Source organism: Myripristis murdjan, chromosome 14 (genome assembly GCF_902150065.1).
Source record: "Myripristis murdjan chromosome 14, fMyrMur1.1, whole genome shotgun sequence".
In the NCBI taxonomy this organism is placed as follows: domain Eukaryota; kingdom Metazoa; phylum Chordata; class Actinopteri; order Holocentriformes; family Holocentridae; genus Myripristis; species Myripristis murdjan.
In genome coordinates, this window is record NC_043993.1 from 21271107 (window position 1) to 21297704 (window position 26598).

Genomic DNA, 26598 nt, shown 5'->3' on the forward strand with positions numbered 1-26598 from the left:
TGCAGTTGTGTGCATGAAATCTCAATATGCTCACCCTATGTGTGACAGGTAATATCTTCCTTTTGCATGGCCGGGGAGGGACAGAATACATGTAATGGTGTTACATATTTAAAAAATAAAATCAGCCACATTTGCAGTTTAAAACAGGGTGATTATAGTTTACTTTTTGGAAATATCGGGATTATTGTGGAGATTTCTTAGAATTTTATTCCTAGTTTATTTTATATTTTCATGAATGTTTAATGTTTAATCAGTTGGAACAGTCATCTCGGCCAGAATTGTTCCATCACATCTGCATTTGGTTGCTTTCAGCACAGACACACAGAGACGATTTGGAGCGGAATGTTTTTACAGCCTGGAAATACCCGCGGACATTTTATTACCAAGCAAGAAAATGGTTCAAACATAACAGTGCAGTGCACGTTGTGTCAGCCAGCATTGAAACTTCTGTCAGCATCTCAAAAGACCTCAAACATCAAAAAATATTTTGACGTAGGTCATATTTCATTGGGCTCATCCTCAGTGGCTAACTGGCTAAGTTAGCGCAGTTACAAGTAATGAAACCAGACGTAACTACTGACACGAGCATTCTTGCACTAACTGAGTAAAGATGTAAATTTTTTGTTTATAAGGCTCCCTACACCTCACAAACAAATTTAATTCTACGCCATATTTTTTTTTATTCTCCAGACTAAGTTGTAAATAGATTTAAGTTGAATCAAAGTTGCAGTAGTTTCAAAATCAGTGACTCAGATTCGGGTAATCGATAATCGACTTGGATTCAACTCAGACTCAACATTCGTGACTTTGACGCAACTTCACTGAGCACTCGTGACTCGACTCTGACCCTAGGTTGAGTAACTTGACAACATCATGACTGCAACAAATTTTTGAACCTTGACATTTTATTAAACAATCAACTGTTTTCTAATTATTTAACATTCTTCTGGCACTGTATTTTCTAATTTCGTAATCAATTTTTTCTGGTTTAGTGCAAAACAATATAATTTCCCACAGGTTAAAATGTTTTAATCTGATGCCACTTTGAAGACACTAAGAACATTTTGTATTTTTCAGAACAGGCTAGACATGAACAGAAAGATGAAGTGCATCTTCATGGCTTCTTAATGGATAATTTTAATGAAATATGCCTAAATTATCCATTAAGAGGCTTTTTTTCCTACATCAAATAAAAGGTGTAATATAAAGTAACTGGGAGTTGCATGTGGATCTATGGATTATCAGACTATCAGGATTTGCCATCTGTCAAGATTACTTCATTTCTGTGCAGTTTTGACCTTGATGTGCCTGGTTAATTTCCCATCTGGGGAATATTCTACTCAAGACCTTGATTCAATGAAACACCCAGTTGGAGCATGCGCTTAGGAGGTGATACAGTCACAAAAAGCATTTTATTCTTCCTTTGACAAAGCCTTATGGGAGCTACAGTATCTTATATTAACAGTCTATGATGACATTGTGTGAAACCCTTCGCTAAGTGTCACTGAGGCTACCTTGTGCTTTTGTAAGGCAACATTTCACCTCTATATACCTGAGGTGCAATTCCATTCAACAGTGAATGAAAAGATGCATAGATGTAAAAGTTAAACTTTGTCTAACTGATTGGCATTTCATCATCATGTCACATGGAGGTTGAGAATGCAGACCCAACTGCAGGAGTTGAGGCAGGATGTGTTGAAGACAACTGGTATTTAGTGACTAACTCAGGCAACTGAGGGGCACTGGGAGCACACATGACAGTAGCAATGACCAGACAAAGACCGACCTGGAAACAAGACTTAAATACACTAGAAACTAAAGAGGAAACAAGACTCACCTGGGGAAGGGGCTGCAACACGAGATTGAAGAACTGGGGAAGGAACAGAACAATCAGGGACAATTACAGAAATTCAAGACAGGTGTCGGAGGCTGGGAGAGGCAACCAAGACTGACAGAGAGGAGGGAAGGAAACTACACCAAAACACAAGAAAAACACTGGGAGAGATGAACAGCTGGGTCCAAACATAAACAAAACACAAAAGCTCAGAACCATGGCACATCAATCTGGGTACAAATGTCAAGATACAATAAAAAACAACTTTTCATTGTACTTGTTACTTGCACCTCTTAGTAATTAACCACAATGTCTTATACTGCATGCATGCTGTTGATATCAAATTGTTACGGTTACTGGCACAATGCAAGGCTGCACTCATATTCATATTACCTTGCCAACACTTTCCAGGACATGACTGGATCGATTTGCCAACATTACCACAGTTCACATACAAAACTCTCTTTGCCTTTATATAACTCAGGATGATTAATGAGAGTTTGTGTAACACCTGGAGACAAACACAGTTGTCCTGTGTGGGAGGCAAAAATAATCTCGGTTCACAAGAAGGTGAGCACAAAGGTGTATACTGGTGATGCTGGGAGACAAGTGATGAATGGTAGGAGACATGCACTAACCTGGAGGTGTGTCAGTGATTCAGCTCACTGACTCTTATTAAATCACTGCTGCAATATGTGCTGACTGGTGCAGCAGATTTTAACTGGTGTGTAAAAACAACCATCCTCCTGTGTATATTCCCCCTGTTGTATTGTGCTGATTCTTCTCGGCTCATGGGAGCTCTGAGTTCCGACCCTTCATGTGTCCCTGAACTCAGTATTCATATTTCCTACCTTGTATATTCCCCTGAATGCAGCAGAGTGCCACAATCTGAAGATGGTTGCATGACAAGGTTAACTCTGAGTTTGGTGATTCTGTTCCTTCAGTGTGCGTCCATAATATGTAAGTTTAATGTTCATCTATTGAATTTGGAGGGATTCATTTAGAGAAGTGAATTGTTTTTGTGAAAGTAGCTGACTTGATGCAGAGCTAGCTGCTAGCTTATAACAGCTAATGAGACATGCTTATATTTGCTAGCTACTGTTTTATCTTGTTATGCTGTATTTGTTGCCATTTTCTGAAGTTTATACACTTATATATTGGATGTCAATTGATAGGTGACTATTCCAGTGTGTGTGATCCAAATATTTGGCAGTTTGGAGTTTGGATGTTGGATGCTGTTTGTTAGCTATCCCATTTTGTCATGGTTGATATGCTGTTGTTAAATGGGTATTATCCTTGATCTTGGTACTCTAGCTGTTAGCTATATATATATATCTATGCCTAGCTTAGGCTCACAACTACTGTTTGTTGTAGACTTAAATTATTCATAAGTCTGTACTGTTGTATTCTTTTGTTTCAGAACCACACACCTAATTCAAGATAAATCATCTAAACTCTATCTTCGGGTCCTGCATCTCATTTCCTCACTCCACCTAAACACCATATAGTGTCCTGACCCGACACCCTGAAGTGATTGCTATTATACATATTGAACCACATTTTCTCTCATACATGGTGTAAAGGCAGGAGTACGATGAGGCGACATTCAGTGTTTTAGTTAACGGACGAGGCAGGAAGCTGTACAGGCTGTCAGTTGTGAGGGCTGAGGAACAGGGAGGCCGAGGGAATGAGGAGACACATGACTGACTGTCCCGGGCACCTGCCGTGTCTCTGCTGCCACCAGCACTGCTTTCCCTCCACACTCTAACCACCTAAACACCGCTCCACTCTGCCAACTATATTTAACGTCCACCTGTTCTACAATGCAATCTCTCTGCAGTTGCTCCTCTGCCTCAGTGTGCTAGTATTTAATGACAGGCAGCCATAGCTAACCCACCTGTTGAGAAGGTACAGTGATAATGGTGGTTTTCTTGCATTATATTACAAACACTCCAACCTGAGTTAGTCCAAAGACAAGCCAAACGCTAAATGCAAAACAACTAAGATATGTTTTTTTTTTTTTTTTTTTTTTTTTTAAGCTGGGGTTGGCTGGGGGGAAGCGGGCAGGTAAGCTCTGTAATTATGAAATCTGTGATTGATTTTCTGAATCACTGTTTTGGTTGTTTCTCTGGAATGTAAAACAAGGAAATTAATGTGTATTTATGTCTCATGCTATGTTCTGCTTCAAATGAACACTCCACCCTAAATTAAAAAAATACATGTTCTCATCACTTAAACCAAATGCAACCTATTAATCCATATTCTTTCCAGAAAATATATGGATGCATATATCTCACTAAAAGATAAAGTAAGAGAATATCTTTTTTTGTATTTTGGGCATATTGTTCTTTTAATAATGTAACAATATTAAAGATGCTACAATTTGTCAAATAATCAATTAGATGCCAGCTATTAATCGACAACTATTTTGATCTGAGTCATATTCTGAGTCATATTTATGAGGAAATTGTCCAAATTCTCTGATTGGAGCCTCTCAAATGCGAATACTTTCAAGTTTTCTTTCTTTCTTTCTTTCTTTCTTTCTTTCTTTCTTTCTTTCTAAATACCTTTGGGTTGTGGATTGTTGCATGTGGCAAACACCTTGGGTTGTTGGAAACTGTGATTAATATTTTTCACCATTTTCTCACATTTTATGGACCAAACAACTAATCAGTTAATCAAGAGATTCATTGATAATGAAAATAATTGTTGTTGCAGCTCCAATTAATATATATACATATTTGGCAAATGTCTCTCCACATCATCTCACAATATGAGTGGCAGTAGGAGTCTTGCACGGCTTTAACTGAACAAACTAATGGGAGATGCCTGTGGCAGCTTCAGCGCCATGTGATACCTATGAAAGGCGTGTAGACTCTGAGCTCAACCTGCACTGCTGGGCCCTCCCGTTTTGCCCAGGGCTTACAAAGGCTAGTTATTAAAATGACAGGTGGTGTCACATTTTACACTTCCTTTGAGGTACAGCCCATAACTACTATCATGTTAAGAAAGTGTACTCAGGGGAGGGAAAACTTTACTAGCTTGTTGCATAATGCTGAATTTTGTGAGGCGCCCCTCTCCCCTGCTGTCCTTTCACAGCTAAAAAAGGAATTCACACAGACATGCCTTGTTTCATCTCTCTGAGACACTTCTCCTAAAGTAGTGATGTGATCCCTGCATGCATGCTATTTCGGCACGGTAATTTGTCAGCAGCAAGGAAAGTTGATAAAACTCTTACACTAGCAGAGGAGATTAGCAGAGAGGTGAAAGTGAGGGTAAAATGGGTAAAACTGCAACAGCACAGCGTTTACCTTCTATGGTTCATAGTTCTGCATTTTATGAATTATTGCAATAGCACATTTTTTCCCTCACTCAGATTCAGGAGACTTAAGTTCTTTAGCTCTGAGTTTGACAAATGCAATGCATTCCTTCATAAATCGTAAAGTGAAATGAGCAAGAGGAGCTATTAAACTCTTCAAAAGAAACCAAAGTACCCAGAAATATAAACCTCCTCAGCATGTTCATGTGCTGAGGAGACCTACAGCAAACTGATTTTTCTTTGGTCACACCTGTCAAAAGGTCATAATTATCAATGGGAGGCATTGCATAACCATTTGACGGCTATGTGCTCTGTATTTTGACACTAATCTGTGCTATGGTGTCTAGGACAAAAAAATCTCTGTAAAATGTGTTTTTAATTTGAGATCCCAGTGGTTTCAGTGGTGTGGAGACAGATAATGCATTCACGTTCACAGACTTTTTATGATACACTTTTATACAAAATGTAAAATCCCTTATGTGCTGATTATATGTATCTGAGACGAACTTCAGTGTCACCTACAGTGTGGTGTTTATTTGCAGTTGTCACATGGGCCTATATATCTTCCTCTTTTTGCTGACCACAGATCCTTACTCTACACTTACCATAGCCTAAAATTTACAATGCAAATAATGACTTTTAGTTGAGCTTGTGCTTGGAGAAAAGATCTTAAGTAATTTATCAAATGCAGACATACAAGATATAAGGAAATAAGCCACATAAAGTGAGTAACTGTTCAATCCAGCAGGATGCAACACCTTAATAAACAGCACTACTGGTAACTGGTAAACTCAGTTAAAAACAGGGATTTTCTTATTTAGACTTAGTGTTATTCTTTAGTAATGTCTTTTATAAATTGAATAAAAAATAAAATAATACTATCTTCATCACCCTCTAAGATTTGGGAGTTCTTAAAAGTCAATAGCTGTAATAAAATTGAGTTTATGGGGCAGCATTTTCTACAGTAATCCATTCCAGCAGGGCTGAGTGGGCTTTAGTTCCCCTTGTAGGGTAACAATATTGTCTGGACACTGATAAGACCAACCAGCTGTCCAGCAAAGTGAAAATATCCTGTTTGTTGGAACTAAAATAACTACACTTCTTACTGGTGCTGCAACAATATATTATCTAATGTTTTCCTAGCTAACTTTGCTGTAGAGCTCACTCACTAAAAACCTCAGAAGCTTGTAGTGGCAGAGCTGACGTGAGAAAATGTCTGAAAAAATAGCAAATTAAAGCTCCATGTGAGATTGAAGCTCTTTGTTAGTCCTCCCCTCCTCTGATTAAATGTTAGATTGGTAAAATAATCCTTAGTAAAATGATGGCTTTATATCCAGAAACAGCATCAAATCATCATGTCACTGTTACTACAGTCTGGTGAGGCAAGCGGAGGATAACAGGTTGCAACTTAAGAATAAATCAAAAGGAGTGGGAAAAATAAAAATTGAGGTTGTGTTCTTATTGGATTGCTCCATTTTTACATGTGAAAGTAACTTTTAACCCCCAGTAAAACTGATTTATTTTAGTTTACCACCCATTTAAAGACGCCTGAGCTCAGTTTAAGGCATATGAATTCAATCAAAAGGGAACGCAGCCAATACTTATGTAAGATGAACAGTGGGAGTGTACATCACACTAGTGACAGTGTTAATCAAATGTTCAGTGACAGCAACTGATTACACAACGTCTGGAAAAGAAGCAAGGCAATACGAAGAAGTGACGAATGTAATGAACCGTGTAGTTTCATCATATTTGCTTTAATGCGCTTTTTTCTTGTATATTTAGGATTGCTGACATGCCAATCTGGACTATAGAAAAACTAACAGAGCTCTGAATGCATTCCACCTTTGAAACACGTACCAAACAGAGCACCTTGACCTCAGTCAGAGAAATCAGTCAGGATGTGAAGCCTTTTGGGCTGTTTTGATTGGCACTCGTATAATTTTGTGAATTCTTTTACCTCAGCACCTAATGTTTAGCTGCATCATTTCACTTGTTCATGCTAGACAGGCGTATTGAAGCAAGTTGGGGAACTTTTTTTGAACTTTTTTTGAATTCAAGCTTCTGTGACAGCCAGAATCCATACTGCTCAAGTGTCCTTGAGCAAGACAGTATAGAGTTTTTGCCAGCTCCAGCTGACTTTGCACTCTGTGACCTCTCTGTGGAGCTTGGTAAGTGAGAAGAGAATTTTCCCTCTGGGGGATCAATAGAGAACGACAAGAAAATAACTCATCAAGGTCAATTTTCACCTCATGGAGCCTAAAAATGGAGGATGCTGAAATATAGTTCTCTTGCTTGAAGCTATGGTGCACAAACTTGGCTTTCAGTCTCTGCTCTGTGAATCCTGGACCCTAATGAACGTTGCTATAAGCTTTTAGTTAACTTGTCAGAGGAAGAAATGTAATTTAATTTAGCTGTCATGAGTGGTCTGAGCTTTACAGTAAGGTGATTCCCTATGTAACTGTCTCCTAGCTCTTTCCACTAGGAGTTCTTAAGGACCTTATAAATTGGGTCTCAGGAACATTTGACACAGTTCACTTCCCTTCTCATGATATCATGAGCTGATACTGGCGGACTCCCACCTTCGCTCTCATGCTCTGGGATTTCGCTGGCAAGGAGAAAGAGTCAAAAAATTCAGACTGCTTTGACGGTGGCCCCATATTTCTCAAAGTCAAAGCAATTTTATTTTCACTGCCGTTCAGTCAATGGGACAAACACCTGCAAAATTTCATAATAACAATAATAAACTTGTTTTGTGTCGGAGTGACATTTGGGGTGCTACAGTCATGAAATGTTTCTCCCTTGCTGCTACTAATAAATTCATTGACTTGATTTAGCTGTGCTCTGGAATTAATTGTTGACAGTTAAAGGAGCACTACGCACAACCGCCAAGGGTCAACTGAAATAAGGACACTTCAAACCTAATGGACACAAATCTGGAATATGCATGTAAGTTATCAGTGAGTCAGGCCGACAATGAGAACTAGACTGATCCACCAAATTCAATGCTTACTCTGTTTCCTGTCAATTGAGTCTACACAATCCTCACCCACAGTTATTTTGCATAATGCACCTTTAAACTGTTCCCCTAAACAGTTCTGAAAGAAGGCAGTTTATCATGCGCACTTTTAATATACTGCACCCAAATCTTAAACAAGAGCCCTATTTGTTTGGGCTGCAGGACACGTCCATCCTCTGGGTGAAACTAAACCTCACACTGGAGATGAAACAAGATGAAGCTCTGCCGGCCACGTCTGGAGACATGTATCATAAACAATATAACGATGAATCAGCCTGCCGCCGACTCATGATGGTGCCAAACAACAGATGTCTTGTTTATGTGTGGGCACCAGCCAGAGGTGACACTTTGCTCAGTGACCACAGGAAGTCCCACCTCCACTTCCTGGAGCAAACCAACAGCTGCAGTATCAAGAAGTGGGGTAAATACACGGGGGAATTCCATAAACACTTTGGTAGACTAATCCATGTACAAGAGCACATGTGTACACACAAGCTTCCAGATGTAGCGATTGCTCAAAACATCAGAACATCCCCAGCTGGGGTTGCATGTTAACAAGCGTGTATGTGCTGCATCTGGACTTACCGTGAAGCTCAAACTTGGACAACCTTTGAGGTAAATCTCCATTTGATGCCCATCTTGCAGCTATTATCATTGAGCTTAATTAAAAACAGAGAATCATGCTTGAATCTCTGCAGATCACCAGCGTTGTCATTAACAATAACATCAAACGAGACGGTCTGAAAACGACTGAGCATGACGCAAAAATGCACCAATATGTTCTAGCGTAACTGTGCCTAACCGCTGATTTTTAGGGTCTGACCTGTAGATCAAGGAGAGAAAGGAGATCTGGTTCCTGTTAGAAGTGGCTTGTACAGTGCAGATGTACAGTGGGAAGAGGCCTTCAATGAACTCTGACACCCCGCCTCAGTGCCCTACTTCCATCTACTTACAGTGGAAAAAGTCGGATGACCAAGAGGTCTGGAAAACAACATATTTCAATTGCAATATGACTTTATCCAGTTACAGCTCCCCTCCACACTCCACCCCTGCCCTATTTTACTTGACAGTTTGGCTTGTGGTTCAGATTAAACACTGGATGGAGCACGAGTGTGAGAGTGGACGAGAGATGAGGGTGACTGCGCTGTGAGACAATGGCATTTCACTTACAAATGAGACAACAAGAACTGAAATGTCTGAGTAAAGCCATATGTTCCTTATGGCTTCATGTGATTTAAAGTGAAGGAGTGTTGAACAAAGCTTTACTCCTTCTGATAAGCAGAGGGAGTAACATGATGCGTCAGCGTTGAGGAAGAGAAAAAAAAAAGTTGATGTTGACCTTTTCCTCACCCCTCCTTGGGACAACTGTCTGAGTCACACCATCAATCATTCTTAGTTCTGGTAAATGTCTACCTCTTCTGGCTCCTGACCTCTTGACAAGTTCCCCCAAAAGTTCGCTTGAGATTTCTTCTATGCAAAATAAAGCAAAACAGTGTCCAGAGAGGTCAACATGGTGTGTCAACGCCTCCATCCCACAATGCATTCAGCCATGTAAATTTGAGCCAAATACCCATAGATCTTTGATGAATTTTTGAAAGTTGCATCATAACTCAAAATGATTTGTGTTTTACTTAAGTGTTTATATAAAATATGATCATAAACGCAGCTTTTATTGATGTAAGATTAATGTTTGATCAGCTGGAGGTTGGGTGGAGGCTTGAGTCTGTGTTGTCCAGTTGAATGACAGATTTTGACAGATTCACTAGTTACCAGTATAAATACATCCCCATATTAAACAGTAGATCAGCATTTGCTGGAGTAAAAAAGAGGGATGAGTCCCTAATTAACACCTAGGTCAAAACATCAATGAGTAAATCAAAGCCACATCTCAGAACCCCTTAAATTAGAATGATCTAAATCAAACTGACAAAAAAGTTATTTAACCATTTATGTCTCAAGTGGCAACAACATAGGTAAATACTAAACATCAAATTTAGAGTAAAACATTCAAGCAATACCTCAGAGCCCGAATGCTTCATAAGAGTTAACGCAAGAAACATTTTTATCAGGCTGACAAAAAAAAAAAAAAAAAAGTTAAATTAATTTCCTTGTTCCATCCAACTGGTTCCACAGAATTTAGTGGATCCAGGATGGGTCCTTGTGTGACACCTGGCTGAGGATTTTACCTGACCAGGACTGGGTGTAATCTTCTCAAGTTCACTGAATTTTAGCCACGAAGGAGAACCATAATCACATTTAGAACAATGGTGTGCAATAGAGTTGTCATTGTTAGTTTGCCCATACTTCGGCATTACATCAGATACATGTTTATTTATATATACGTATGTATCTTGTAAAAGTAAATAAAGGTGTGTTGCTATGTTTGTGCGCACATAAATGATATGGCCAAGACCATTTTCCCTCTAAGCCACATCTACCTTTGAAGTAGACTGAACACAGTAATCAAACAGGAACAAAACAGGAACCAAACAGTCATCACTGCCCTGCACTGAACACAGAGGAACCACACTGTTGTGATCACAGAGCATCAGATACTGTGCTGTTGTCTGTGTGATAGGAATCTGCAGGATCCTATATGCATGGAACAATCTCCTCATGAGGGGATAGCCTTCATGGCTGCTCTCATTTTGGCCTGTGCTGTCACCCTACATTAGCTACACTGACCTCATTGGCCCTTGTCAAGATGGAAAAAATGGGTCTAGAGTTCCCTCTGTGGGACGGCTGACGGCATTACAGATGACATGATAAACAGCAGCCTGCAGGAACCTCGGCGCTGCAAATATCACACTGATGATCTCATCGGACACACAGTACACTGCGAGCCAAATCCCTTTAACCCCTTTAAGGAAAATACATATACATTTACTGCTGACAATCTCAGATATATTCTGTATCAGCTTGTTAAAATGCTTCACCATGCTTATATTAAGTGAAATATTCATACCCAAGATGCCAGTTTTATGGCTGCAGCATCACAGTAAAAGAAAAAAAATCTAGATGCCTTGTGCAGCATTTTGCAAACATTTTGCTGAAATTCAGCAGGAATTACAGGAAACTGTCAAATACAGTACATCGCTGGGTTCTCACATTATTCTCATCTATACAAGTCTTTTACATAAGCAGTTTGAGAAGAAGGCTTGCAGCATCATCATCAGCCCAACCCAACGTGCACTGTTTACTTCTGCCATCTGGAGAGTGGTGCCACAGCACTCGAGCCAGCACCACTAGACCCAATGGACAACAGCTTTGCCTCTAAACCCTAAAAGAACTGAAGCTAAAAAAAAAACAAAAAAACAAAACAAAAAAAAAACAAATAAACAACAACAAAAAAACTGTTTAGCAATCAGTTATAATAATGACCCAAGAAAGATGTAGCTTTTCAAAATCCAATGATGTCCAATGTTAACCCAAAGCAGAGCGGAGTGATAGATCTTTTTTGAGCTTATCTTTTATACCAACTCAAATAGTCAGCAAGCCAAAACTGTCTACTGTGTCATCTCAATGCTGAAAAATAGCCTCAGGGCTTGGAGCTGATTTTAATTATTTCAGATCTCTTGGAGCTCTTTTGCAATAAAATGCTCTATTGCGTTTGGCAAAGCTCTCATTTTTCCATCAGCATCTATTGGGAGCCTGTAAGCAATCACATCTGCATCCGCTCTGTTTCTAAGTGGTCCATATGTTTGAGTCCAGCATTTATAAGTATAAGCTGCTGGCTGTAGAATCACATAAAATTAAACCAATCACATCTCCTCAATCAACAAATTTAGGCGTCTAATTCATAACAAAGGCACCACTTCGAGTAGTACATATATAATGTCTATATATTCAGGGCACTTTCAGTAAATAGTAACTCACTAATGTGATGACCACTTGTAACACTAATGTTTTGTTATTGCCTCAGTCCCAGTTGTGTATTAGAAGATGGCAGAGTTTCATCCACAGCGCACTCTGTGGAAGGTTTATAGGCCAGGGCAAACATGAGTGTGTTTACACACTGCTGATCTCTGGCTCTCACATCTCTGCACACTCACACTGCAAGGCACAACGGGGTGTTACTCTGGTTTGGAGAGGTTTAATGGTAATAAGATGGTCAAAAGTAGAGGCACGCATGCAGAAAATTCCTGCTTTCACTGATAATAAACATATATATGAACAATAATAACAAACTTTATTTAGAGAGAGTTTCAAAACCACAGTTACTACATGCTTCCAACAAGGTGCATGCATGAAAAACATTAAGAAAGTTTATAAAAAGGCTCAAAAGTAGTGCCAATGAAAAAAAAATACAATAAATAGAACACATGGAAAATGTAAAATAATAATCAAAATACAAAATTCAATAGTGAATGAGGATCATCACTAATTCTGACATAGCTACTCATATTGGACAGTTTTATATTTTTTATAATGGGCAAATGCCAGCAGTGTTGGCCACTTACAGAACTTTATTATTGTGCATTTATACCAGAAATGCAGTCCCTGTGCCCACTTCACTTAAATGACACTATACAATGGAATATTTAACTACAATAGACAAAAACACATCAACTGTAAATAATCAACTTAATAGGTGTCACAGTAAAAAACTGAATTTGTAGTTTAAAAAAAAAAACAAAAAAAAAAACAGAACATGTGAACTGAAAGTGGTGAACATGTTATACTGTCTGTTGTTGCCATATGGAAGCAATTCTGTTCCTTAGTCCTAAGTTTTGTCCTTTTATTTTCCTTTAGGCTACTTAAAGAAGGATTTCACAGCAGCTTAATAAATCACAGTGAAAGGTGTTAATCTCTCACATTATTACTATTTCCACTACATGTGCAGACTGAAAACAGAATCACCGTGTACATTAGTATTTCTTAAAGACTGGGTCAAGACCAAAACGTACATCATCATCAAGACTAGAGCATTACAGCCCTGCATGCTCAAACTCCACTTTTACAGTTTTTATTGATGAAATTTCAATCCAGTGGCTTAAGTAAACCATGGAAATATGAGCGCATGAGTGTCACCTCTCAAACCCGTTTCTAGCCACTGAGTTATTGAGGGCTTATCTTTTCTGGCAAAGGTGGCAGGTGTGGCTAGTTTCCTTAACAAAAGACTACGACTGTTCCAGCCAACTGTCAGCCGAAAGAACAGCAGGGCTTTACTGTCATGTTGCCATGGTGGTCTCATAGCAACTCCTATTATTCTGGAATTAATCTAATTTGAAAGATGAAACTTTAAACCTAGACACCTCCAAACAGAAGAACACACAGCACATCTATTTCTTGAGACAGGGAAGAACAAGCAAATCAAAACTGCAAATAAACTCTTGCACATTATTAATCCTTGGATGCATAAGTGGGTCAAAAATTGTCCCTGGTGGTTGTTTTTTTGCAATATCTGTCCAATGGAAATGTTTCATCTTTTCATGTTCCAAGTAGTCCTCAAAAATCTTGTTTTTGATACCTTCCATTCAATTTTTATTTACTTTTTAAGAAAACAGATTTTTTGTATTACTACCCCAAGTTTCCATAAGTGGGTCAAAAATTACCCGTCTATAATACTATCAATCCCTTCTGTTTAAACAAAGTTAAAAATATCTAGTCTGTATAAATGATAGGAGTCTGAATATTTATCAGTCATTAACTGATGAAGAAGGCTGGGATTCAGTAAGTTCACACTTCTCCTCACTCCTTTAAGAATATGAATATGTGTTTTGATCTTTTTTTTTTTTTTTACACTGAGCTGTTCATTATTATCATTATTTTCTCTTTCCTGTTGTTTGAAATATATAAAATAAATAAAAAAAAAAAAAAATGAAATGAAATGACCTAAATAAAGTTCAGCAAAAAGGATGAAAATACTCAGCTTAAATTACTGAAAAATACATTGAATCTAATGCGGGTCATTTTTGACCCTCTCATGGAAGAGTTTGGGTACCAATCACTGCATGCATCTCAGGGTGAACTTGCAGTGACACATGAAATCCCACAATTCAGTACCAGACCTTCATTAGGACAGATAGGTAAATAAATAAATAAATAAATAAATAACAAACAAAAACACAATTTTGTACCCAAAACATTGCATTAAAAATATCACTGCTAGTTAGACAGCGCGCTCATTTACAACTTTAATCCGAGAGAGTTTTGTTTTTTTTTGTAAGAATGCACCCAGCTTACCTTTTGGCACTGGCTTTCATTTTCATTACAACTGAGCAGGAAGGCTCCATAATACTTGGAAAAAACACTGACACAGACTCAGAACATCAACCGATAGATGATCTGCTTTGGAAATTTTGGTCAAACATGAGATTTTTGGTTTCATTCAGTTTCATTTAAACAAACTTGATCTGAACACATGCAACATTTTAATATTTTAAAACAAGCAATAAAAAAGAAACAAAATCAACGACATCATTCTTTTTTCCTGTGTGTACAGCTCAAACACAAAAACATGAATACGCACATGCAGTGTAGTGCAGACGTCTTGCTATGCATCAGTGACTTAACAATAAATACTGTAAATTCTACAACAAAAGTGGATAAGCTTACAAGTTAAACAGTGAAATACTGACATTTCCATTACTTGTGCTAAAAATGAAGTACAAAGGTAATATTTACCCTCAACACATGTTGCCTTTATTACCATTATTTCTTTTAAAAAAATATTTTTAAATCCCTACTTTGGTCGGTGAAAACACATTTTTTTTTGCATCACAGCATAGAGCCACATCTAAAAAACAATGTCTAACCCTACAAATATTTCAACTGAAATGAAAAACAAAAAATGATGTATTCAAAATATAAAATATGTATATAAATAAGCATTTAAAAACTGAAGACTCTGCTTTCAAACAAACTAAACAAATAAATGAAGTAATGCACTTCACAGACCAAAGTAGTGATTTTTTAAAATATTTTTAAAAGAAATAAAGGGTGTTTGAATCAGGATTCAGAGGGTTATGGTAATTTTGATGCACTCTAAGCCACTTCCCAACATTTTATCCTTAGTTAGATGTCATTCATACCAGTGCACTGAGGAGCAGAAGTAGTTAGTCTCCTTGATGAGCCAGATCACATTACAGTCAAAAATGATCTTACAGTTTATTCAGGTTTGATAGTAGTGTACTTTTTTCTTGATTCTTTTATGATAAAACCTAGACTGCCTTCCTACAAAGGCGTGAAAACTGCTTTCATGGTGCTAACTCAAAAATCTGCCATTCCTCTCAGTTTTTAACATTACAAAAAGCCTTACAAAAACCCTGCAATCCTTTTAAGGCAGAAGTGCATACAGTCAATGAATATATTTCAATAAAGGAAATAAATTAAAACGAGGGGATTAAACTGCAAACTAGCTGAACCAAGAGCAATTCAGTTTGGATTTTAAAAAAATGTGTTTAAAAAAAAAAACAAAACAAAAAAACAGCTGAAAAAAGTAAAAAACCTTAGAACGCATCCCCAATATACACAATTAGTTACAGTTAGGTCCATAAGTATCTGGACAGTGATACAATATTTATAATTTTGCCCTTGTACACCACCACAGTGGATTTGAAATGGAGTAATCAAGATGTGACTGAAGTGCAGACTTTCAGCTTTAATTTAAGGGGTCCAACAAAAATATGGAATTAACTTTTTAGGAATTACAGCCAGTTTTATACACCATCGCCCCATTTTCAGAGGCTCAAAAGTAATTGGAAAACCTATACATAACATATATAACTAGAATTATAAGGATTATATTATAATATTTGGAAGACAAGCCTTTGCAACTCTATGACTGTCTGAAGTCTGGAACCCATGGACAGCATCACCAAATTCTGAGTTTCCTCCCTTGAGATGCTCTGCCAAGCCTTTACTGCAGCTGCCTTCAGTTACTGCTTGTTTGTGGGTCTTTCTGCCTTCAGTTTGGTCTCCAGCAAGTGAAAAGTACGCTCAGTTGGGTTGAGGTCTGGATACGGACTTAGCCATTGAAGAATATTCCACTTCTTTGCTCTCAGTGACTCTTGGGTTGCTTTTGCAGTATGTTTTGAGTCATTGTCCATCTGCATTGTGAAGCACTGTCCTATCAGTTCTGTGGCATTTGGCTGAATCTGAGCAGATAGTTCAGCCCTAAAAACATCAGAATTCATCCTGCTACTTCCATCAGCAGTCACATCATCAATAAACACTAATGGCCCAGTTCCCTTGGCAGCCATACATGCCCATGCCATCATTCTGGTCCAAGTTAATCTTTGTTTCATCTGTCCAAATAACCTTGTTCCAGAATCAGGCAGGCTAGGGTTAGGGTTAGGGTTTTTTTTTTTTTTAGGTGTTTTTAGGTGTTAGGTGTTTTTTAGGTTAGTCTAATCTGCCCTTCCTGTTCTTGAGTGACACCAGTGGTTTGCACCTTGCTGTTTACCCTCTGCATTTATTATCTCACAAACGTCTCTTGACTACAGCTTTGGACAATGATACATCTATCTCCTTGAGAGTTTTTTTGACTTCCTTAGAGGTTGTGAATGGGTATTTCTTCACCAGGGAAAGAATAATTCATTCTTCTGTCTGTCTCTTTTTTGTTTGATCCCTTAAATTAAAGCTAAACTTCTGCACTTCAATCACATCTTGATTACTCAATTTCAAATTCACTGTGGTGGTGTAAAAGGGCAAAATTATGAATACTGAATCAGTGTCCAAATACTTATGGACCTAACTGTATGTAATTTGAGAAACGTTTCACACTCCGTTCTCTGCTTCAATGAAGAAAGCTTTTGCAAAATTTGAACTTGCGTGAGATTTCTGATTTACAACTTAGGGTTGTAAAAGTAACACAGCTTAAACTTTCATGATTAATCTCAGTCGCAGCTGCAGTATTAGTTACATAGCCCGTGCCAGCCTTGCCTAAAGATATTTTTTGCAGACCCATTTGCACTGTTTAATGCAGAAACTGATTATAAATGCATCACAGTGTTAGGTAATATTCATATACATATGCATCATCCATCATTTGCAAACAACAGTGAGACAGAGTGTTACCATGTGTTGTTCATATGTGAAGGTTCTCCCTCTCCACATCTTTGGCCAGGCTGTGCAGCAGCGACCTCTGGAAGGCCTCATCACACGACTCAGGAATCAGGAACTCCAGCAACAAGTCGCAAATGCAGTAGATCAGGTGCCTGCACAGAATCACAGAACCGGGGGGGATGACATATTACGCTCAGTTGTTATATATAAAAATATAATACTCTTGTAAAGTGTGGAAACACAGAAACATAGAAATGGGATTATACATGATAATGAGGGGTGTATTGATTCATTCATTACAATGATGCATTGACTAAAAATACTGCAAACTAAATGGTAAGCAATGCATCAATCTGCTAAAAGAAATAAATAAATGAATCACTGGCTTGAGCATGAATTTATATGAAATGCTTTGAATCAATTAATTCACATTTTCTTTGTTAAAAAAATATAGGTGTTGTGATCTAAAATGATACTGTTACAAAAAGGTTCAAGTAATTCTGTTGCCACATTTATTTATTTATTTGTTTATTTATTATCTTTAAATTTCAGAGTAAATAGGATACTCTCATAGCGCATGCTTATTAATGCACACAACATTCTGACTAAAAAGACTGAATAAAGTCACTGACTCAACTCATGCTTTACAAATTGAAATTGAACTGAATGGTTCCAAATAAGAAAGTTAGTTCTTAAATGGAAATCACCAACTACTAAATGGTGAATTGAACTAAACTGATGTTAAGCTGGAGATTTATATCCCTAATAATGATGATCTAATAATTAAGACAGGAGTTATACAACATATGATAGTATTTATATGATGTTGCAGCCAGATACAGTGATGTACTTTTCTCAGATCTCAGATTAATTGCTCATTGATAATGTTTGCTTTCTGGCCTGCTGAGTGAGAGACCAGTCATTTCAAACCAGCAGCAGGCTCATACTTCCCTCTAACATGTAGCTGTAGATACAGTAAGGTCTCGACTCACTTGTTAATGTGATGGTCCTGTAAAGACTCCAGCATGGTCTCCAAACTGAGCCTGTACTTCTTAGTGCCCAGCATGTCGGTAATGAGCTCTATGCAAGACAGACCAAAGCAGTGTTAAATGAGCTGTAATGAGAATCTGAATAAGTAGCTGTGGTCACACACATACCTGGGAGCAGCTGCATTAGACACTCCAGGCACTCTTCCTTGGTCTCCTGTCTTTGTTCGGTGCTCCGCTCCTGCCGGGGCTGAGCAGGCAGCACGCCACCCGGCCACACAGCCTCTTGCAGCACTTGGAGGTAAATCACCCAGCAGGGGGCACTAGTGAGGTGGGCAGCGCCCACATCCAGCCATCTGAGATACACATGAAGCGGCACGATACGTCAAAAAGCTCAATGTCAACAGCATGTTTCTGAGCTTGCGTGTCTCCGTGTTTCTACAGGATGTCAAACACTGTATATAAAAGACAAGTGGAAATAAACATAAGCTCATGCAAACATGCACTCAGTGACTTCAGAGAAACAGGGAGAGGGATGAAGGCAAGAGTGACACACCCAGCCATGCTTGAATCTCTAAACAACTGCAAGAGCATGAATGTTATGCCTTTATAAGCATGCTAAATGAAAAGTCCCAGCGGCATGTGTAAAAACCCGAGAATATGAACTAATATATTAATAATGCAGAGGACCAGTCTGCGAGATGGATGCATAGTAACTGAGCCCAACCCGAACCCAACAAGCAGTTTTTGTGTCCAAACCCAACCAGAGCCTGAGACTTTGCTTGTCCTCCATCGCCAGGTTACATTTACTGCATGAAATAGCCAATGTGTTGCCTTCAGCATCGTCATGTATACTCCAGCACTATACAGGAAGTTGCCCAGAACAGAAAGTAGGTCCCTTGTTTTTTGCTAAAATAGCGCTGATGTGACCAAACCCGACCTGAACATGAACATGTTTTCAAAACTTTTGTCCGAACCCAGCCCGACCAGTCAGGTCCCTACGGATCAATCTGAGAGGGAATCAACAGCAATGTCAGAAAATGTTGGTGCCAAAAAGGAGTCAGGACATCGAAGGAGGAACTGGCTTTAAAGGCGTTATATTTAGCTACTGGCTCTCCTCTGATTTACTCAAACCTCACTCTTGTAGTGATATGGACCAAGAAATGAGCTGACACCAGATCAAAGCAAATACATCAATAACATGCTCTCTTGAGTGACTGTCTATTATAACTGCATAAAATGATTCTGAAAATACTGCAATATATTAACTGTGAAATACAAATGATTATACATGATTGAATGGCCCATTTAAAGAAAAATGTATGTTTTGATAGGTAATCTGAATGACTGCCATGCAGCATGCAAGTGCTACAAACCTCTCAGGAATATGAAAAGGATCCAGCATCTGGATGTTCAACCATATGAGGCAAAAATGACCGAATGCCTGTCAAGATGTGAGCTGCAAGTAAAACAGGTCAACCACCGATGAAATGATAATTGATCTTGTAAACAAATGGCGTCACTTAATTTTGTAATTTCCTGTTATGCTCTTGCAAGTAATTTTACTCCAATGAATGAATGAATCAAACAACTTTCTAGTAAAGCTGAAGACTGATATGATTAGAGAACAGGACCCTGAATCATTTGCAGTTGTTTACAGTTGTGTGCTCAGTATAGACAATATGATCAGAGCTGTTAGATACTACACTGAAAGCTATGCTACCTCTCAATGAAGGTGCCAAAGAGGAGTCTAATGGCCTTCTGTATGTTCTCAGTGCACAGCCAGCTCCACTGGTCCTTCATCAGCAGACACAAGATGTTCAATGCTACATCTGCCACTGCTGTGTCTGCAAACACACAGACACACAGAAAACATGATGGATGGGAACAGTAAAGACACAAGAAAACATATACAACATATAGCCAGCACTGGGTTTGACAAAACAGAATGAAGAAATTGCATTCATGCATTTGATCAATTAGTCAGGCTAAGGATAAGGATAACTATATAGTTGTTTTATGTAAAAATGCTCAGCAGTGAATATTAAACTGGGTGTCTTAATACAAGAAGGCCCTTGACTTGAAGAAACGTCTACCTGTCCCACGAGGTTTCCCTGATGTCTTCCTGTCTTTGCCAGACTGCTCCCAGCTCTGCCTGGCCTCCCCAGCTTCTCTCCCACTCAGCCCACACAAAAGCCTCTCCTGCTCCTTGACAAAGTTCTCCAGACCAGAGACTGACATGCCATTGAGCACCTGGACAGGAAAAAAAAACACACTGATGAAATGATAAGTCGTCTATGATGGCATATTAGGGCCACTGTAGGGAGAAAAAAAATACAGGGGAGGGGGGGTAATATTCTGAGAAAAAAAACTAAGAATTTCCTAGCCTAAAGACATACATTTCTGAGAAAAAACAAGGAGATTAAAGTGGCAAATTTATGAGAAAAAAAATCAGAAAAATTGTTACAAATACACAACAGAAAATGCTTCATTAACAAGGATATGTTTGTGATTTTAGTCCAGAATCACAATACTATTATAAACATCCAGACACTGAAGAGACATTGCTGTGACTTGGGCCTACTCAGAAGAAAACAACACCCTGATGCGAAGTATACCCACTGCAAAGTATAATTTGATGAGACCATCAGTTGCAGGCCTGATACACAGCAGGTGGCAACATCTGCAGTGTGTGGCTGATCCAATCTTGTAAACTGAAGTGATGTGGTTCCTTGACAAAAAAAGTAAAAGAAAAACTATTTTTCCGATTTTTTTTATTGCAAATTTGTAACTTTATAATCTCAGAATTTTAGATTTTTTTCATAAATGTGTGAGTTCTTGCTCATAAATTTACCACTTTAATCTCAGAAATTGTTTTTTTTTTCCTCAGAGTATCAGAGTAGTACCCCTTCTCCTCCCACAGCTCCGTTTTTTTTTTTGTTTTTTTTTTTTTGCGCCTGCAATGGCCTTAACATATTGTCGTACAATCTGCTATCTGGTTTGAAAGCAAAATTTATGAGACGGAGGGAGCAAACATGCATGGAAGAGCCAGTAACTTACAGTGCTGCCTTCACTGAAGCAGTATGTCACTTTGGGAGGCAGGTCAGTTATATTGAGAGATGGAGCAATTTTGCTAGGGAATCGAAGCCTCCTAAGACATGAAACACAGAACCACAAAAACAGCAGGTAAAACAAAATGGTTTACTTGTCATAAGACTGAGAGAAATCAGCCAATTCAAGGTGTGTTTAAGTGCATGTTTTACCAAAGTGGTGTCTTATCTTCCTGCTGTGTTCACCAAGGTATGTGAATTGCTTATTTAATCAGTAGTGAGAGAGACACACACACAGAGCTCTAACCTGAGTTTCTTGTTGTCTATTGCTTTTCCATCAGCGTCGCCCTCCAGGTCGTCCGTGGGGCTCGGGGGCTCAGAACGAGGGAAAGCCGTCTTCAGCGTATCTAAAGCATTCTCCACCATCTTCAGTGGCAGCCAAGTTGGAGAAAACATGAGACAATTCAAAACACCCTTGCAAAAAAAATCTAAAAAATATCTGAGGTCAATCAGGTACATTCATCTCGTTTTTGTTCATTTTAAATTGACTGCACTAGCCAGATCAATGCATACATTTAGTCTGAATCTTGTACAGCCAGCCAAATAGGGAGCCAAGCGGCTCTGTTGTATAGATTTGTTTTGACGAAGAACCATGCGTCATGATATTTCTTCCTTATTATTATAATGTTGTGTTTTTTCTCTTTCATAATGCAGACATTTATATAAATCAGATGGAAACTAATTGTTTCTTATGACCATAGTCAGGGATGTTCACTAGGCCTGTGTACATTCTTTCTCACCTTATCAATTCTTGACTTGAGAAACGGCTTTCTTTCAAAGGATGTGGCACCGTCTGTGTTGAGAGCCAGGAACTCCTGCATGTCTTCACTGTAGGCTATTTCAGGAATGCTGCTTAATTGCTAGAGAAAATGAATTAGTCAAACTACAGGACTATACAAATCAATATTCATCCTGTAGAATAAAGATGTGATTTTAACCCCTACTTTAAGGAAGGTATCCAGCTGGTTTTTTCGAGCTTCCACCCTCTCACTGTCTGCATTGCCAAATGAGAGGTCAGGGAAAAGTTTCTTTGGGCATTTTACATCTGAAACGCATAACAATAAGAGATATTGATTCATCCTTCTACGTATATACTGCAGTGCAATTATCTATTCAAGCAGAAATTTGATCTTACTCTTTATCAACTTCTTGAGCTCTGGCTTATCCTCTAAACGAGACTGCAAATTGAGGAACTCGGTGTATCTCCGGTTAACAGCGCGGTAAGCAATGGGTTGCAAAGTGCCGAGGCTTTCTGAGTCACCCACCGCCTCATACTGTGAAACGAAAAATGCAAATATTCAAATACAAGTCAAGCATAAAAGTATAAGTGTAAACACAGAATAAGGAAGTATTGCCTTTATAATGTAGAGAGTATATTGGTGCGTCCCAGAGCCGCGCTGCTCCTTGGCAGTCATTGTGCCAGTAATTTGTACATTTTGGATGGTAAGAGGTGCAACCAGACAGGTAGAAGCCTCAAAGTTATAGGAGGTTGGACAGAGTCCTCTTGGGGGACAAACTGGGGGCGGTTCTTGGGCTATGCCTGCAGGCCACTGAGAGTCCTCTGACACCACCACCTTTGGCCCCAGAGCCCTCAGAGGACCTAAGCAGCCAGAGGCTTCATCATCCTTTAATGTGATTATACCACATAGGTTGTTTGGAGGAACGCAGTCACAAAAGCTCTCTGCTAGGTCTTCCTCTGAGTCTGTCTGAATTAAAGACTCCACTAACATCTTTGACTCTGATGAATGGGAGTCATGTTTAGTGTCTAGATAAAAGCAGTTTGCTGTGCATGGTGTGAGCAGACCAGCATGGCAACTCTCTATGTTACCAGTACTCATCAGGCTAGCCATGCTGCTCAGTGAGGAATCCTTCTTGCTGACTGGACTCTGGTAGCGCAGGTCGTCCATGTCAGAGAAGCTTTTGCTACTGGGATCAGTTTGATTGGAGGAGAAGGAGCAACATGTGGTCCAGGACTCATGCTGGGCCTGATCTCTGTATAGCCGAGATGTAAGGAGATGATCCACACTTGTTTCTTGTGGTTCTCTGGACTTGGTGAATATGTCTACAATGGTCTGATTGAGCCAATCAGGATCAGATACCCTGCTTATGAGAGGCAACAGCACATTGCAGGTGATGAGCTCTGCGACCATGTAGCCTCCAGTCCTGGTTTCCATGTGAGGATATGGGACAAGCACATGTAAGACAAGGTTCACCAAAGCTCTTGAGTAACTGAGCTCAGAGGCTGCACTGCTCACGGCTGGGTGAGGGGCATCTGCTTCACAGTACAGCTGCCAGAGGCTGGGGCCATCTTTCTGTGTCAGTACTGCTTCTGCCTGCATCTCCCGTGCACTCATGTAGCTCTGCAGGTGGCAGCCGTACAGCTCCAGAGTCCTCTGAACCAGTGCTTTCCTGTCAACCCGCCGGGCACGCTCTTTCAGCTCCATCACAGACTCCAGCATTGTATTCCGAACCACGCGCTCAAACTCCCCCTTCTCGTCCGGCAACAGAGTACGGTACCATGAGGACACAAAGTCACGCACCGCTTTGTGGACCGCACTGTGGATCTCATGGTCCAACCTCCTTTCATGTTCAGGGGAGTGAGGAGCTGGATGAGCTTTGCCAAGGGGTACAAAGTGCTCCAAGTGGAGGAGACTGTTAGCGTCCAGAGCAGCACGGGACCCGAGCCAGCCGCCAAGCACCACCAGGAGACTGGTGAAGATGCACAGGAGCCAAACGTTCACAAGGAGATGGAAGAGGACAAGCCATGCTAGCAGAGCCCCAACCCCTAGCAGCCTCCGCTGTCCAAGTAACTCCGACAGGGCCCAGTGATTAGGGCTCTTTGAGGAAGGCATTAAAGTCAGTGTGGGGGTATGTCCTGAAAAAGGCAGTCAGAAGAAGAAGTAGAAGAAGAAGAAGAAGAAGAAGAAGAAGAAGAAGAAGAAGAAGAAGGAGGAGGAAATTTAATTTTGTTATATGTGCTCTTTGACACAAGTCAACTTTATTATCATTATTATTACTACAAGTGATTAGTTTTTTATCCTAGCTAAATCAACTGTGATAGAGGTTTAAAACTGAGCAGCAGCATCTTATAATCTCAGTTTTGGTCTTAAAAATAATAAGGCTAATGCATTTGTCTAATTTTTACAGGGGAAGCGTGATTTCAGAGGCAGTTATATAACTGTGGAACACTCCCAAATCCACACAGCCAAACTTTGTATCAATATTTGAATAGTTCAAACTACAAGGACAAACCATCCCTTCCCAACAGCGGGAAAATGATAGGTTTGTTTTCCATATAAACAAATCGCTTCCCTCCAAAACAGCTGAGATTCCATTTGAGCAACATCAGAAAATTAACAGACACAGCTATGAAGCCCGAGACTTTGAAGAAGACTTAAGACGCTGAATCCAAAAGATGGTAATCAGAATTAGGATACCTAGAGTAATGACAGAAGTGGAATGATACACTTCAACCAATGATAGAGGAGAAAAGTCCTCCAAATAATTAGGCCCCCTCAATACACAGACCTATTACAAGACCCAAATAACACAGAACAAATCTATCTATTTTTACAATACAAAAGAAATTCTCGATGCACCCTCTGACTAACTTTATGATAGAACTAATATAGGCAAGGGCATATATCTGTACCTTTAATACTGACTAAATTTAGCCTACTTCCTTTTTTATGATAATATAAACGGGCTATTCAAATCAAATGAGAACAGAATGGAAACAGACTGAGGAAGTTAGAGTTCATGCTCTGTGCACCAATGTAAATCTAGTTGCAGCAGAGGACAAAGACATTAATTATTTCCTGCACTCATCATGCGAGTTGCTGTCTTGCGTATGTAGCTCAAACCTGTTGAAGTGCCGTCAACTAGTCTGCGTTTCCTAGGATAGCGACTGCACTGAAGGTGGTCATTTTGCCTCATTGGTGAAGATCAGAGTTAGGGTTAGATTTGGGCATTAGTTGCTTATGGCTAACATCAGGGAAAAGCTATACCCTAACCCTTCTCTATGTGTAAAAAATGAATAGAAGTCCATTAAAAAAAAAAAAAATCCATCGCCATCCTAGGAAACGCATACTCCTGCACTGTTAACCTGATTACAGTAGCAACAGTTGCTAAGCGACGGAGTTTTAGCCGTGTTGGGCCTGTCCCGTTTCTCAGCTGCCACTCACCTGAAGTTCATCCAACTCACGGGCTAAATTTGAAAATCAGGGGTGTCCAAGTCAGGCATGATACAAGACAGTAAAACATACCGGGAAATGGAAGCGTTAGAAGCCGGGATACAAGCAGAGAAAGAGCTCCTTCTCCATGACACTGCACTAATCCTCCGACAAAGATTATCTGGAGCAGTCAAGATGGGGATCTACAGCCCATATGGTGTTTGACCTGCCAGCGAGCGAGGGTACTTGTCAAATTACGACTGTGTAGTAAAGGTAATATATAGGCTAGACAGTGCAGTAAAGTTAGGCTATTAACAGACTTCTAACTGTTAACATGATGTAATTTGTCAAAACAAGACAGGGTCACTTGGAGGTGATTCATGAAATTTGGACTAAAATAAAAATTTGAGGATGATATTATATGGTATTATAAAGCTGACAACAATTTTCAAATGTTGCATTTGTTGGATAAGCCTTGCTCAGACTGATCATAATCTGTGATCCAGCATTTAAAATCTCATTCAGCGTCCCTGAAGGCCTATAAAGTTTACACTAAAATATAACTGTAGACTGTTGTGGAGTTCTTTAATAAAGGAAAGGGCAGTCAAAGTAATCTTTCTTTGCACTTTAATACTGCAATATGAAAAAAGCAATACACCTATGATGTCAGAGTTTCTAGTGTAGGCTGGTTCAAAAAATGTGGGGAAAGTCCCTCTTGTTTGTACTTCCTGATGACACACAGTAGGCCTATCATTATATTTCATTTGGCTTGGTTAAATTCTGAATGGTTAGGACTGTGGCCGAGCAGAAAACAAGGCCTTCCTGTCTCCTTATTAGGACATTGAATGCAAAAATAGTGACCATGATGGGTTGAAAAGAGCACTCCAACTCCATCCCAAATGCAAGGACTTCGGTTAGTCAAATACAGCAGTCTCACCACTACTAGAGACAAAATAAAATGTAGCGAGGACAGTGTGGCCTAGGAGTGTTTCTGTCTTCTGCACACCAACAGACGTCGTCAGGGGTGCTGCCAGGAATTTCAGGCCCCATGAAAAAAAAAATTATATATATATATATATATATATATATATATATATATATATATATATATATATATATATATATATATATATATATATATTTACTCGA

The 26598-nt window shown here is 39.2% G+C and overlaps 1 protein-coding gene across 1 annotated transcript; it reads right to left on the reverse strand.

Moving 5' to 3' along the window:
• Positions 1 to 17203: 17203 nt before the first annotated feature.
• Positions 17204 to 24129, reverse strand: snx19a (sorting nexin 19a). The gene is made up of 11 exons (XM_030069121.1): positions 22633 to 24129; positions 22413 to 22551; positions 22222 to 22322; positions 22018 to 22137; positions 21525 to 21643; positions 21228 to 21318; positions 20264 to 20420; positions 19891 to 20014; positions 18339 to 18523; positions 18174 to 18261; positions 17204 to 17333 (listed from the first exon to the last, which is right to left on the reverse strand). Exons 1-11 carry the CDS (start codon positions 24127 to 24129, stop codon positions 17204 to 17206), a joined length of 2751 nt encoding a protein of 916 aa, XP_029924981.1.
• Positions 24130 to 26598: the final 2469 nt, after the last annotated feature.